This window comes from Periplaneta americana, chromosome 10 (genome assembly GCF_040183065.1).
Source record: "Periplaneta americana isolate PAMFEO1 chromosome 10, P.americana_PAMFEO1_priV1, whole genome shotgun sequence".
Classification (NCBI taxonomy): Eukaryota; Metazoa; Arthropoda; class Insecta; order Blattodea; family Blattidae; genus Periplaneta; species Periplaneta americana.
The window spans coordinates 87,074,668-87,092,008 of record NC_091126.1 but is presented as its reverse complement, the minus strand read 5'-3'; the positions used below and the strand labels follow the sequence as shown (position 1 = coordinate 87,092,008).

Below are 17,341 nucleotides of genomic sequence, written 5' to 3'. Positions count from 1 at the left end.
CTGTATGCATTTCTGGATTCGCCCATACGTGCTACATGCCCTGCCATCTCAAATGTCTGGATTTAATGTTCCTAATTATATCAGGTGAAGAAAACAATGCGTGCAGTTCTGTGTTGTGCTACTTTCTCCATTCTCCTGTAACTTCATCCCTCTTAGCCCCAAATATTTTCCTAAGAAAATTATCCTCAAACACCCTTAATCTCTGTTCCTCTCTCAAAGTGAGAATCCAAATTTCACAACCATAAAGAACAACCGGTAATATAACTGTTTTATAAATTCTAACTTTCAGATTTTTTGACAGGAGACTAGATGACAAAAGCTTCTCAACCGAATAATAACTGGCATTTCACATATTTATTCTGCATTTAATTTCCTCCCGAGTGTCATTTATATTTGTTACTGTTGCTCCAAGATATTTTAATTTTTCAACCTCTTCAAAGGATAAATCTCCAATTTTTATGTTCCCATTTCGTACAATATTCTGGTAACGAGACTTAATCATATACTTTGTCTTTTCGGGATTTACTTCCAAACCTATCGTTTTACTTGCTTCAAGTAAAGTTCCCGTGTTTTTCCCTAATCGTTTGTGGATTTTCTCCTAACATATTCACGTCATCTGCATAGGCAAGAAGCTTATGTAACCCGTTCAATTCTAAACCCTGTCTGTTATCCTGAACTTTCCCTTTGATATAGTACAACAAAAAATTCTAGTATCATACTAGTCCCTAATGAATACTTTTCTCAGAAGCAAATCCAAATTTTAACACTGTTTCACTAGGTAAAAATACTATATATATTAATTCTTAGTTATACTTTCATCATTAGAGAAACTGATAAGGAAACTTCAACTCTTCATATTGTAATTTTATTTAACTCATAACAGGGTTTTATTCTTCCAACAATAATTCCTTTCTACAATTCGCCTTAAACGCTCTCATCAACAATTGGATTTTCACTCAACACAGTATTCGTTATAGCACTCCACTGACGACAATGACAATTTACTTGGACTAGTACGAACAACAATGAACTGTTAATCTTAACTAATATTTACAAAGCACTATTTACAAATCAGAACTATCAGTTCTCAGTTCACAGTTCTTCTAGCTCAGTCACTCGAGTTCACAGTATCTCGAACCACAGACCTTCAGAGACAGTTCACTGTACTCGAACTCAGGTCCCTCCAACTGCGGTCCACTGCACTCGAACTCAGGTCCCTCCAACTGCGGTCCACTGCACTCGAACTCAGGCCTTCGGATGCTGACGCAGATGTGGACGCACACTCGAGTCGAACTCCGGTACACAAGACTGGCTTGCTTGCTCTGGCTTTCTCACTGACTGGCTGACTAATAAACTGAAAACTATTGTCGTTCCTTCGCGACCGTAATTTATAACCACAGCGACGTAGCCTCGAAAGTTCCACGCGTCTCTAGAGATGGCACTCCAGAAAAATCCAGAGACCTCTCCTCTCTACCAGCACCAGATGCGTGCACACTCTCTCTCCACTCTCTCGCCGCGTTGGCCCTTTCCCCTCTCCACCGCGCGCCATCCCAAAGTGCTCCGCGCGATCTTCTCTCTTGCGGGACGCTGGTCGTGAGTTCGAATCTCACGTCACTGTCACAATATTTTTTTTTCGTTTACTTCTCTCAATTACATAAAATAGCAAAACAGGTTTTAGATAATAAACGCTATTTCTTCAAATAATTCTATAAAATGCTTTTTTTTTTTTTTTTGGTATACTACAAAAAAAAAAAGGAATGCTGTCACGCACGTGCGCGCGCGTGCACACACACACACACACACACACACACACACACACACACAAACCAGGGGGAATAGAGTCACATGGGGTTATTTTACAATAGTGTATCAACATCTCAGGTTATTTAGCATCTGAATGAAATGAAGGTGATAATGCCGGTGAAATGAGTCCGGAGTCCAGCACTGATAGTTACCCAGCATTTACTCGTATTGGGTTGAAGGAAAACCCCGGAAAAAACGTCAACCAGGCGTGTTCAGACGCGCGTACCATTACTCCATCAGAAGGGATTATAGGTAAATTACACTTCGTAGCTGTTTAATCAATGCCTTTATTTTGCTGTTGAAGATTTAGGTAAAATGATATAATTAGAGCTGATATGCTCAGAGATAAATGAACCTGCCTCTAGTTCTGTTTCTTCTAACATTACGACCACTGAACACAGCAGAATTGTTTGTACAGTGTTCTTTGCAATTTGAGACTACTTTGCTCTTGAGCTTTGTGCTTGCATCACTGACTTTGGCACAACATTTCATTTTGCCAAGACTTGATGCAATCACTTACAAGGGCAACTGTTTGTATTTTGATGTAAGCAAGAGTATACTTCTATAATAGTTCTCCAAGAACTGTAACTTAAACGTCTGAGCTTAATAAATGACAATTGGAAATGTTTTACAAAATCTTTATAGATACTGATGTAGATATTCAGCAGAGTAGATTTGAACAATTCATCTGAATATTTGCAGGGGTATGTGAGCTGCAAACACGAGGATGATAAGGTCGTGGTTTTTGAACGAGGTGAGCTGCTGTTCGTCTTCAATTTCCATCCGACCAAAAGTTTCACTGGTTACCGTGTAGGACTAGAGATTCCAGGAGAGTACAAGGTGGTTCTCGATACAGATAATGGAAAATATGGAGGCTTCCAGCGAGTGGATTCAAATGTTCATCATTTCACTTACCCAGAAGGATTCTCAGGCAGAAGAAATTCAATTAAGGTACAAAAACACGTTTAATTTTTACTTCAGTAAACATTTTACAATGATACATTATATTAGACTCTCACAGACTGTGTGAGATGCTGTAGATAATTACATTGGACTCTGTAATACTTGAAAATAACACAAAGCAAATTGTGATTTTGTTTGTCTGATCAAAGAAAATAATTCATAATCATGTGACCATTTACCTGTGAGATTCTGGCTGATATGTACATCTATTATCAGGCAGTACATCTCACTTGACATTACGTATCAGAGGAAGAAAAATTGTTTGTATACATTTGAAATCTGATTAGTGTAATACGCTAGTCAATGATGTATGCAAGTTGCCTTACAAGTTGTGCCTTACTGGTATCACTTGTGAGATTCAGACCTGTCTTAGGACAGTTGACTAAACAACATGTGACCATTTAGGTCGTCCTCAGTTGATTCAGTCTAATAAATAACACTTTTCAGATATATCTGCAATGCTTGGGAAAAGTGGCATAAGTCAGTTTCCACAAAATTTTTTTATTAACTTATTGAAAACTTATGGAACATCTGCTCGCTTCGGAAAAGAGACATAAGTATTTCTCCCATTAGAATAATTCATACAGAAGAAAATCAAATTGATATAAACCAGTGTGAAGACAGTTTTTTTCCTTCTCCTGTAAAATTAACATTTTTGACTTGTGCCAATTTTCCCGAGCACTATAGATATATTTGTGCGAGAAATACGGAATTCAATATTTTACGTTTTTAAAATACATTAAATTCTCATCTGTCTCGATTAAAAATGATCAATAAATGTTCAGATAATAATGAATCTTGCGAAACCACAAAGTGCTATTCATTATGAATTATTCTAAGTTATTTTACTGATTCTAAATTAAAAGCACGTAGAATGGCAATGTATTCTAAGCTATGAATCTGTGAAGGCAAAAATACATTGAATAATTGTGCTTTGTGGTTTACATAATGAGAAATAGAATTATAAATTGGAGAAAGAGGAATTTTCATACTTTACTAAATGTTTGAAGCTAACTTGTGAGTATGGGAATAGAAGAGTGGAAGAAATTTATAAAAATCATTTTAGAGTAATGTATATGTTGTTCTTACAAAGCACCTCCATCCCCCCCCCCCAAAAGTATCTTTTTGAAATGCATGTAAAATGACATGGGATGGTGTTTAGTGTAATTATTATTAGTGATGGGTCATTGGTGCATGAACAGACTCTTTTGAACAACTCTCTCCTTTGAGCTGGTAATGAGCTAGTTCACTCATTGAGAGCTAGTTGTTCACAAGGCACTTTGAGCTCCTTCAGCTCACGACTCGCAAATAGCATGCAGCTTGTGTCACAACTCCTACTCTTGAGTAACCAATAGCATTCACTGCATGATCATGTGACATCTGTAGTTCGTTAGAAACTTAGAGAAAGACAGAGAAGAAATAACCTTGGAGAGACCATGCTGAATGCCAATAGCTGACAGATGTGGAACCAATATTATGCGGCTTCCGATCAGCTGATGTGTGACAAAACATACATATAACACTGCTTAACGTTTATGTTGCAAGCTTTGTGTTTTCATCTATTTTATAACTTCATACGATCGTGCCTGTTATCCTTCTGATTCATAATGTCACGAGACTATTATTGCACAGTTTCGACATTTCACATAACCAGCTCTTCAACGATGTTGTTCCAACCTGCTCGTGCATGAATGAGCTGGCAATTGACTTGCGAATGAACTGACTCTTTCTTAAGGTATGGTCACACGTCGCTACTTTTGCTGCGCAACTTTTGTACTGCAGCTGCAAAAGTTGCGTGTCGTGTTCACACATAAGCCAAAAGTAGCACGCTGCACGCTACTTTTCGTGCTGCGCAACCCGAGTGCAGCAAAAGTTGCAACTGGAGGTTGAAGGTTGCAAGTCTGTTCACACACAAGGCGCTACTTTTGCAGCCACAGTCATGCTGCAGGTTTCCATCTCCGTGTTGACTTCTCAATATACATTTTGTGGTTATGTTAGCATTATTATGGAACTCATGCAAAAGCTTACTTATCTATTATTTGCTTTTCTGTCCTAACTAGTATACAGAAATTGGCATTATTTTTACTATAAAGCTTTTAAAAATGCCTATATACTTAAAATGATAACCAACAGCATATTCACGTAATCAATGTTGGTAACCCTCCTGTTTGAAACTACGCTACAGAAAATTTAAGAAGTGAATTATATCGTCAGCAAATATGCTCAGACTGTGTTGTGCATTTAATAACTGTTACAAATAATTTATTTTCATCACATCTAACATTAAAATACATCCAAACAATAAAAGTATCATTGGCACATTTGGGTGGCAACACTGGTCGCAACCGCAGCAAAAGTTTCAACAAAACCGATATCAAAAATGCTGCGGCTGCAACCCTGAGAACCCTGTTCACACGTCGCTACTTTTAAGCTGCATGCAGCATGAAAAAGTAGCGAGCAGCAGGTTCGGCAGCCGCTACTTTTCGGGTTGCACCGTTGTTCACACGTCGCAGTACGAGAGTTGCGCAGTTTTTTGTACTGCATCGCTGCAAAAGTAGCGACATGTGACTGTACCTTTAAGAACGTGAACTGATGAGTAGCTCGTGCCAAAGAGTCAGTTGGACCCATCACTAATTTTTATTATCCATTGATATTTCCACAGTAGTTTACACAATGTATGTGTTTTACTTCTTACAGCTGTACCTGCCTTCTCGCACAGCTCAAGTTTATGCCAAGGTTTAGTTCCAGAAATAGTCACCCTGAAAGGAACGATGCAGTGGATCAGGGACTCGTGATTTTTTGCTTCCATGCTGCGTTCTTTCTAATATAATGAATCATACATACAAATAAATATTAACATTTAGTTAATAGCTTGATTTATGAAAATTTAAGAAATTGGTTTTTAAAACTGTATGCTGCAACATATCTTGTTATTTTTCTATATAGTTACCATTGTGTGTAAGTATCTGTATATGTGAGAAACACGTGTATGTTATAAGTAGGGGACGGATGTTGATGACCTAAAAATCTACTTAAAATGATCAAAAAATGCCCTTGAAATAATGGAAAAATGACATAAAATTAAAATAAAATGACATAAAATTAAAATAAAATGACATTTAAATATTATTCACTGTACTCGCACTACAGTTTCTTAAAAATTAGTCACCTTGTATCAATGACTGCCTTGCAAATGTCGGAGAGAGGAGGCAACTTCCTGGAATTTGGCTAAGATAAAGGAAAAGGGCATGCAACAAAATGAAAGTTTTAAGGGAAAACTATAAATTTCAATGAGACTTTATAATGTGTTTCAATCAGTGGTGGTCCATGTCAGTGCCTTTATTCTCCGTCTCCTCCTCCTTCCACTTTTCACTTTTGTTACCAGACCTTTCAGATAGGGAGTGTAAATGACAAAAAAAATTGTGGAGCAGCATGCATTCTTGCAATCTTTGTGTTAAAATACTGTCTACTATAGTACATCCCTTCCGAACCATAATGGGGACACAACGTCTTATTGTCCAGGAAATGGTGAAAGTTTCCTCCCTTCCAAACTTAAATTCTAAAGACACCCTCGTACCGACAATAGAACAGTAGCGGTCAAAGCCCTCACTTAAACTAAGCTGTTGTCAAGCATTTTACATTATTTCTGTTGTGTGAGGTGAAGTCTTCAGTGAAACAAGGGATACACTTTAGAGTTTGTTCCAAACTATAAAATTCAAACTTCACTGTTATTCACTTATTCAGTAGGTAATTACTAGTAGGGCCTGCTACTGATTTTTTTCCTTAGAAAAAGATTTAACAGGCCTATATGTAAAGAAGGAAGTAAAATGCATTCAAAATTATCTAAAAGTTCTTCAAAATATTAAAAATGACCAAAAGATGCCAAAAAAATGTAAAAATGACCTATTAGTTCAAAAGCATCAAAAAATGCAATATATGAAATTAATTTTTTACGTTGATATTAAAAATGAAAGGATCTCTATATTAATAGGCATCGTCCTAATGTGAAAAATAAGAAGATGACTTTTCATCAACATCCGTCCCCTAGTTATAAGCAATGGCAGTAAAACTCTCTACCTCTACTTAACCAATTGCAATCTCATAACAGCTTTGGTTGAAATAGTAGGACCAAATCTGGCCATATGTTGAAGAAAAATTTGTAATTATTTCATCTACATCTCTAGAGCACGTGTTCTTCCTTAAGAAAATCAACTCATAGGATCACCAAGTATTTCTGTTATTAAATAACTTTTGAACAACCAGTCAATTGATTTCACTTAAATTCACCAGAGACATAATGATATCTGAAAATCTCTCAATGTCGTTTTTCATTTGTCATATGTTTAATCATCTCAATATGGCAGACTTCGACTTATTGAAGTGGATGAAATAGCAATGTATGTAAGTTAGTGTAAGATCACAAATTCTATTCAAGAAAGAAAGTTTTTATTATAACAACTTTGACGAATATTAAATATACTTAGTGAGGGAAAATATAATGTAATTGCTGGTAAAACGGTTCTATCTAGAAAAATACAAAGTAATATATTAAATTAGACATTTTTCTTTCGCAATATTTGTTTAAGACTGGGTATACAACTAAGAGGTACTGAATAATATTTGCTATGTGAATCATGGGATCACTTTAATTTCGAATATGAGTAGAACTTTTGCATATAAAGAAGTTTAAAGATGGCACCCTCAAAAAATTATCTATCACAGCATGGTGGTTATGTGAAATACAGTAGATGAGGTGTGCTGAATGCTACTTAAAAACTATTACACGCACACAGGAGAAATTGGTAGAGTTAGAGATCGCAGCCGTGGAGTGCTTTTATTCTATAAGAATAAGTACATCAATATTTTGATATCTCGAACCCTGTAAGTAATATAATGGAAGATGCAATAGATTTAATATAATGTTGAATTTACTGTTCTCATAGAAAAAATGTATGTTGTCAGAACTTACATCACTTCCAACTTCTTGGGTGAATTTGTCGTAAAGGTGCTGCAATAAGAATAATTATACAAATTATTGCATTCTAAAAGACAAAACTTGATCTTTTACAGTTCAGTAACTCTTTTATCTTGCCATGAGAGTAAATTTAAACAAAAAATGTGATCACATTTTCAAGTTAAGGTGAAATATTTTTATGAAATTAATAACATTACAATGAAAGTGCATTGAAATGTGAATGCAGAATTTTCTACATACAATAAATTACAGGAAACAGTAGACATGACTTTGAGAATAGTTACGTATGTGGTGCCAACTTCTCTATAGCTATGCCGAAAACCTGAGATAGTGACAGTGGAAATTAAATATTCTTTACCACAACATATATAATTCGATACATTTATAAATTTATACCTCTCAAATGTATCCATTGAAGATATGTACGGTCTTAGAAGAAAGTTTTGTTGCACAGATACTTTATAAGTCCCAGAAAGGAGGCAATTAATTTTGTGTCGTTGTATGTCTGATCATACGCACTGCTTCCTTTCTGGAACCTACAAAACCTTTTCTGAGACTTTTCGTCAGAATGCTAGTTTTATTTATGTTCAAGGATACAGATCTAAAATCTGTTCTTTTGAGTAAGCTTATTCTTATATAAAGTGACAAGTGAAGAACCGAGTTGGATAAAATTTTAGAAGTATGAAATGAATTCTTAAGTGTTTTGTTATCATTCTGCTTCACACACGAGTGATTGATTGTAGATTGGATTTGGCAGTCTTCCATTTGTGCTTTCTGAAGAACTGCATGCTAGTTCTTAATGAGAGTTTTTTTTTTTTTTTTGTGAGTGCAGTGAAAGTGCAAAAACAATTCTTGAGCATTATGATAGAAAGTGCACAATCACTCAGTATGTCAATTGTTATAGAACCAGGTGATCTTAATATTAATTACAATATAATTACTATATCTAGATGCCATTCCACCCCAGTTGAAGCATGGTCTAGTTGTCTTGCATAGGTTATGTGAGGGACAGCATGTGGAAATCTTAGAGTAGTCGCATTTTCGTCCACAGCGCATCCAAGGTCATGCTTCAACCACCGTGAAATGGCTTCTACCAATACTTGTTCTGGTTCCTAAAGAATAAATTCTATTGGTAGAAAACATTAGTCATTCCTGCTAATGAATGTAGTGAGTGATATGGAGTGTGCAGCTCTACAATAAAATTTTAATGGCGATTTTACTTTACATTGTGTTATTACCGTAAAAATGTCAGAAGCTAGGTTATTTTGATTAAATACAAAATAAAGAAATTAAGTAGTGTATAAGTAAATAAATTACAGAAGTATTTTAGACCTGACACTCTATTGACATAGAGTAGGAAAACTTTTAATATTGTTGTGGAGAGTAGTGCATGCTGACTTGGGCTCCTGCCGTTGGTGATTTAGTCTCTGCATAATACTGACCAGGTCCATCTTTAAGCTTCAGTTTCTTACATTACTACAAAATAGAATAGAGCGTGTGATGTATTTAACATGAGTTTATGTTCATCCTAATGTAAAGGTGTGGCAGTGGCAATATTTACCATTTGCTTCATCTTCTTTCTCTTCTAAATTGTTGCCTGATGAATCAGAAAAGTTCTGCACTATTCTGTGGACAACATATGTGTTGAAATTATCCAAAGTACTTTTTGGGATTGTCGATGTCTGTCTTTCTGTGAAGTTAAGAAGTAAGTGAATGCTCCAAGGTCTTATGTACTTTGTTTTCTTTATTATACTTATACATTTGCTATTTTCACACACTACTATCGAATATATTTATTGCCTCTGCTATTGATTAAAATTTTTTTTTTATATAGTAAATGTGGGTCTTGCATATGTTCTACTTTTCATGTATCTATATACAAATTACTCAAGCTTTCTCGAGATTATGAATGTAGTACCTGAGACAAACCACAAAATCCCTTTAGGCAACTCATTTCTGTAATGAAGATACAAAGAACAGAAAATGCACGATATCTAGTACAGTACTAGATTTTGATAATAAGCTTGCATGAAAAAATCACATTGAACATGTTAGTGTAAATGCAACCAAAAGAATTAAACTATTAAAAAGACTCGCAGGAACAAAATGGGCAGTTCAAATAGTACAGACCGATTATTTAGTGCTGATAGGTTAGAGACGTGAAAGAGGGGAAGTAATAGGAGTAGTGGGGAGAGTTCTGGAGTAGAGATAAGGGCGAGCGGTCGGTAAAGGCATGTAGTACAGCTTAACTGTACAGGAAACACAACGCTATACCGCATGCGTGACATCCGATCGCTCTGACTACAGGCAACAGACTAACCTGAACATCCCTTGGCATAACTTAATGGACTCGCCTGACCCAGGCACACATGGCTGGTGACTGTTAGGACTGAATAATCGTACTGTACACTAAACACAACCTACAACACGTACATAGGCCTATTCTAAAATATTGTGTGAATGTTAATAACCTCATTAACTATTAATAAGCAGATATTGAAACTACACAAACCAAGCTTTACATCTCATCACTGGTGCAATCAAAACTACTGTGATTGAAGCCATACAAGAAATTAGCAGTTATGCTAAATCTAGAAACACAAGCCCTCCTGACCCATGAAGAATTAAGGTTTCCAAATTTCGATAAATGGTATAGATTTGGAGACTCTACAGTTACACTAAAGAGACAAAATGGATTCATACAAGAGGTAGTAATGTTTAGAGAAAATCTAGAAATATCAACCGAGAAAGAAAACTTGATATCTCGATATAATATGATTAACAAGTTCAAAGTGAATTGTTGCCTTGATCTTAATGAAGTCTGCAACAAGAGAGATATAAATCCTGAAGAAGCGAAGGTCATTGCTCTAGAAACAATTAACAGAAGATATTCACGTAAAGATTGACTGTACATTTACACAGATAGCTCTCTCATGGATCAAGATGAAGGAACTGAAGTAGGAGCTACTTGCTTATACTTTTTCTTCTATAAAAATGTTGTCAGGTATACAACAAATTTTCATGGCGAAGTTGAAGCATTTGAACATCACTCCAAAATATATTTGCTTGGGTACACAAATGCGAAAACATAGTTTTTCTATCCATTTCTAAAGCTGCAATCCAGGCCGTCAGTTCAACTACATCCCCTAAAATGGATAAAATTAAAGAAATCCATTACGTGGTAAAACAAGTTCAAAATTCAAATAAGGATACAGTTTTCCAACGGTTCCCCACCCATTGTGGACTGAATGGCAATGAGAAATAAGATATGTTAGCCAAGAAAGAAACTAAAATAACGTTAAAACAAATTACATATTTTCTTATGAAACTATTAAAAGTACTATAAAAAGGAGAGTTAACTGCAACCATCACAACAATTCAGTAGTGGAACACTAAAATTCAAGATGGAAAAATTCATTGAAAAATTTAAAATTAACCCAGAAATGCCTGAATTATTTTTTGTTTATTTTTTAAAATATGTTTGTATTTTTCAGTTCATAATAAATGACAAAACACAATAATTGGGATAAAAATTTAATAGAAGGCACATTTGCAAGAAGAGGACCTTCCTATATATAGGACACTAGAAAAATATGGGATGTATACTTACCAAAAAAAGGGATAGGTCTTAAAATTGAATTTACTAAGAATAAATAATACAGGACGATTATGAAGTAAAAACCTGTCTTACTTCCACTAGAAGAGTGTTACATCTCAAAATATCTTACTTTCGGGAAATGGAGATTGAAATTTAGTTAGGTTTGGAATAGTGCTGGTGACTACTGTGGACAATAATTTGTAACTTTCTCATAACAATGGGAGTTCAATCATAATAGGAATTAACTTTTTTGAAGGAATTGTGATTTTAAACATTTTTAAAAATATAATTTCACACTATTTAAACATATGCAAGAAAGACTTTCTTTGCATTTTCGTGAGATGTAATGTTAATACCATTAATAATATTTTAAAATAATTATTTTCAATTTATATTATTGAAAATATTTACTTGTTTATAATGATATAAGGAATTACTGAAGGAAATAATGGAAAACAACCTTTTTCTATTAACTTTGAGTTATATTCTCAGAAAAAGGAAGCACTGAAGTGTGTGTAGTTATACAGGTAGACCTATTATAATTATTTATCATCCAAAATGTCATTTATCACAGTTATGCATTACAATTATTTATAATAAAAGTCATTCATTACAATAATTATTACATTAGATTATATCATCAACTTGATGGCATTCTTCATGTTCATAGTCCATGAGATACCATGGTAAATTTATTATTATTTTTTTTTCTTGTACGCAGTTCGATACAAATTATATAAATACTGATATTTATCCATGAGCAATTGACTATATTAACATAAATGAAGAAAATAAAACGAACATTGAAACAAATATTATTTCAGTCTAAGTACTGCATTACAGAGAGGCATAGAAACTGTAATAAACCTGTGGAATGCTATTACAACTCAAAAGAGACGTTAAATCTTGCTTCTTTCGAGTAGAAATGCTTGGTGGAGAATTGTAGGCTGGTCCATCCTTCCACAGTTGGAGCTTTTCCAGTTCACTGGAAAAACTCACCAGTACTGGTATTTTCTTGCGGGTGGTATGCACCATTTCCTCCCTTTGTTTCTGTTAATAAATCGACACTTCCTCAAAAGTTGGGGATTCAAAAATAGTCTTATAATAAAACTAAAGGGATATCTTTTTCAACTCTAAAGACTCTTATACCATTGACATTAAAATTGTTGTCTACTTTGTCAGCTAGATCTTTAAAGTTTATGAATTCTTTGTGACTATATTCAACAACACTGAAGAAGGGTTTAGTCTTTTTTGCATTTATTATTTGGTAATACTTGAAGGAACATAAATTGGGCCAGCTTTACGGGTCCTTCTGATTTATTTTTCAGTTAAAGAATGAACGGCATCACCCTCATTTTGTGTATGGCCTTTGATGAAATATTTGTATGTGATGTTCAAGTTTCTCAATTTACAAACAGAATACATGTACATCAAGAATAAGAATCTATTCTTCCGTTGTCCCCCACAGTTTCTTTAGTTTTCAAATTATAAATCGTAAAATTTAATGTGGATAGCTTAGATTTATAATAAAATGAAGAAACTTCTCCATTAGGAGTGGAAAGTGCTGCTTGTAGGTCATAGCAACTGACGACATGAGAGGATTCATGTTTCTCATCCAAATCATTTTCGACATGATAGAGATCCTTCTCTTTAATATGAGTTTGGTATCTATCTTCAAGTGCAGACTCATCCATGAGATGTTCATCTTTTGTGTTGAATATGCTGCGCATAAATCACACTGGTCTTTTTTTGACACAAAGAAGCCCAGATTAAATTCTTGATTGAACATTTTTCAAACAGCAATTGGCTTCCATATTCCTTCTCTTTCTCCTTACACTTATTCACATAATCTCTCTATATTTCAACAATGGTCTTACTTCCATCAATATATTCCCTTGAGGTTTGCGATCAGAGGTAGTGGCTCTCAATTCTAGGGATTGAATTGATGTGGTCCCGTATATATTTTTTTATGTCCCTGGATATTTTCTTGTGATAATCATGTTTACCCCTGAGATCTGGCTGAATAATACCTTCTGGTGTCTTCTTCTTCAATACTGTACTGATCACCCAATGGTTAATGTCTAACGTAGACATAAATAAATGTTTGCACACACGAATCTTCTGTCCATTATTATAGAAATAGTACGCCAGGTTGATCCCCCTATTGCTCTTTGTGGTAATGGTCTGTCTATTAATAGAGATGGTGCATCGGGCTATGAACTCTCTCTGATGGTTTATATCGGACATTTTCCAGAAATTTGTAAAAATCTCTCTCCAAAATTCTTCCGTAATTTCGTTTATGCAAGTAAATCTACAATTTTTACATGGTGGTTTTAGAGTCCTTTCAGGAACTTCTTTTTTTTGTAGCCTTTGATGTTTATGCCTGACCAGAATTCCGGAGCTTTTCACGACTTCTTTCCAGGATGACTGATCTCAATTTCTTTTTCTGCCTCTCTTTCTGTTCCAGAAAACTAACGTCAGTATCAGCAGGATTGGCAACAGCTTGGTCTTAGGCGCATTTTTTTTTTTTTTTTCATTTTTCAGAAGAGATTTACTTTTAACTCGTTTTTTTATGTAATGGATTCCACTGTCTGTAGATGAGGAAACAAGATCTCCAGGGTTCACATTTGGATCCTTGACTGAGTCATCGCTATCACTAATGAAATCGAACCATTGATTTTGAGTAGCTTTTGGAAAGATTCTACAGAGGTGATCTTCCTTGCTGGAAAGCGACTCCGAAAGCTCTTCTTATCTAGAAACTCTAAAGAACAAAAATTATTTAATAAGTCTTTCAAAATATTGTTATTAACAAGTGGGAAGTCATATTCGAAATGCAGAGGTTCCCAATATTCTCCTGCGACAAACTTTAAGCTCTTCTCATTCTTGTTTTCATCCTTCATTTTGCATATAGGCTTATGGTCTAAGTTTTCGCTATTCTGATTGTTGGTGGTTCCATTGAGGATCATTTTTACTAACTGATTACCTCTTTGCATTATCTGAAAATGTGAGTTTAGAGTAATTAATTAGTATAAAATACGAGTTTAGAGTAGGTATTTAATTAATATAAAAGTTAAAAATATATATATAGCATTTCAAAATTATGAAATTGAATTTTCAGGAGCTTTCTATCACTGGTGTCATACATGGGATTAAGCCTAACAATATTTATCTTTAGAAAGTAAAATGAAGAATATTGCTTATGTGTAATTAAATATGTTACATCGTAAGCTGTTATAACTACAAAAATATACATATTCTATAAGTGATGACAGTTACATGTCCATTTATAACAAATTTAAGAATACTACAATGAAAAGAAAGTGAGATTTAATTACTCGATGAAAACACAAGTTTGTTACAGGTATCGGGTGCAGTTTCCCAAACATTCTGCTTGGTACTGGGACATATCCACTCAATAAAAGTATGCTAATGACGCAATACATTTCATTAGTGGTAACATCACAAGGCAGGATACCGATTAGTTTTATTCAATATGAGAGAAATTACATTTTAATCAAAGAATAGGAAAAATAACTCCATTGGACTCAATTCATTATGAACATTTTGCTTTCCTGGCCAGTTAGTCATATCGATAACTAAGGGATGGTTACACCACTTGTATGTCTTCTTGTATCCTTCCTTTCGTACCTTCTTTGGAGGTTGGTCTGTACATCCGTTAGTGGTACATATTACCTTCTCTTTGTTAGTGTCATTATTTTCAAACAACTGTGATAATTCAGCAGGTGCTAAGAGCTTGGAGAGTGACAGCATCCTCATCACCAGAATTCTTGTCTGTTAAATTTTCATTTGCAATGTTTAGAGGCTGGATGTGTACTTCTATCGACCTGCACATGTATCCCCCCATCTTCCAATAGAGTTAAAATTTCATTGGGTATGTGCTAAAATAAATACAAATAGGCCTATATTATATTGTATACTTTGTTACTAATTTGAGAAATTTGAAATATAGGCAATCATGAAAGGACAATTCGACAAAATGAAGAAATTCCATACTGGTACCTATTCATACTTTCCCTAAATACAGATGCTTGCATTTGCCTAGTGTCCTACATATAGGACACCAAGTCTCAAACCATAATCACAAAACAGAAAGTAAAATATATGCAACATATCCATATCTGCATAATCTCTCATATGTTTTCTAAGTAATACAAATATTATAGACTCATAAAAGATAACCACTATACAAGAATTACTCACTTTTCATATTTAGAACGCGAATCTGAAGCCATTTTCCAGTAAGTCACAAATCAAACACATGTAGCTAAACAAAATGGAACAATAATGTACAAGTTTGACTATGCATCATTTGCTTTGTGTCTACTGAAGCACTCTTGACTGTTGCCACCTCTTGAGCGAAAGAAGAACCAATACAATAATTAAAAGTATAACAGCTCTACAAGTGTCCTATATATAGGACGCCAGGCATATCTGGATTAATTCATGATCTACATCGAAAATCTGCTGTGGTCGTGCTCAGATTGGTTACTGGTCGTGATTGCCTCAGTAAACACCTTAATCAAATTGGCTTATTGACTTCTCCTAAATGCATGTTGTGCATAATCGAAGAGGATATTGACATGGAAAATCTAGAAAGTTGCGAATCTCTTGAGACTTTTGTGGATCTTACATCCAAATATTAGGAAGCAAGAAGGAAGATAAATTCATTGTTAAATCCTGAGCATTAGAGAGAGACAGAGAGAGAGAGAAAGAGACCCCCCCCCCCTACTCACACATTTCTGTAATGAACTGATCTAGGACCATGGTGTATCAGTACAGGAAGTGTCAGGTCCAAAACAACATCTGTAACAAATTAATCACTCTTGGAATTAATGGACTTAGAAGCAGAGGCAAGAAGTCACATGAAAGTCCTGGTTAAGCTTGAATCGAGTTAGGATATAGATATTATTTCCTCTGCTGTCATATGTTGGATCCCACGTAATGCGAGTCTGAACATATGTTCTAGTATTGGGTTGAAGATTTTAACATAATTATGAAGTGAAAAAAATCCAATCTATCGAACAACATGACAAGTAAATTAGTGCCTTTGTATGTCGTGGATTTCAACTCAATAGTGAGGAATCTAATCTCTTATTAGAGTAAGTTGAACACTTGAAGGAGTATGGAATTTTTAGCAGCTGTGAATTAGAAAATAATGCTCTTATGACATGATATGTTCAAAGTTTAGTATCAGAGCAGCATTTTGAGAACTAGTTCCTTTCCTATCTGATGACTGAAACAACCAGTTAACTCAAAAGATGTACAGACCCAGAAACAAAATTCAAATGGCCCAAATTTTGTTTCTGGGTCTGTACTAGTTTGCTTTAGGCATTAGAACTAGCTAATAAGAATAGTTTTTTATCAATATTGGGAAATTTTTAAATTATTTTGGATTGTTAGAATACTAAAATTAGAGCTCTGGTTGGAGAGATGTTTGTTAATGATAGTTTAGACATTCCTCGTTTTGCGTGAAGATTATATTTGTGTAATGTCAAACATTTGTTACTGTTTACCTATACTAATCTATAGGAGTTACTTGCTGTGGTTCACAGAGATAGCTAAATAGATGTATATTTTCTTTAATTAGCATGTGTAGAATTTGAGTGAATTGATATTTATCTCTGTGGCTAGAAACTTGTTGTATATGTTTTTAAAGCACAGCTGTCAAAGTGCCAAATATTTTTTTATTTTAACTTTTTTATGATTGTATCAAAGAGTAATGATTCATCATGAGTACTAAAAATCAAGTCAAAAAAATAAAATATTATTAAAAGTACTGCAACGCTTATTTTCCTCTTATAACACACATGCCTGGAGAACTTCCATTACCACCTGATTGTGAAACAGAAATTTTTATCAGTTGTAATGTAGTGAATACTTGGACAGGGGAAGTGAACATCATGGGGACTTCCATTTTCTGATCTTAACGGAAATTAGTAACTAATAGACAGTGAGAAATAAAAAGAACATGCCAAATGCTG

General features: G+C 34.5%; 1 protein-coding gene across 2 annotated transcripts in view; it reads left to right on the top strand.

Annotated features, from left to right (window-relative positions):
- The window catches only part of AGBE (1,4-alpha-glucan-branching enzyme), a 68,083-nt gene extending 50,947 nt beyond the window's left edge, over positions 1–17,136 (top strand). For both annotated transcript variants that reach the window (XM_069837852.1, XM_069837853.1), the window contains 2 exons: positions 2,506–2,754; positions 5,464–17,136. In XM_069837852.1, the coding sequence (XP_069693953.1) occupies positions 2,506–2,754; positions 5,464–5,508 (294 nt within the window). In that variant the 3' untranslated portion in view covers positions 5,509–17,136. The remainder of the gene's footprint in view (positions 1–2,505; positions 2,755–5,463) is intronic.
- Positions 17,137–17,341: the final 205 nt, after the last annotated feature.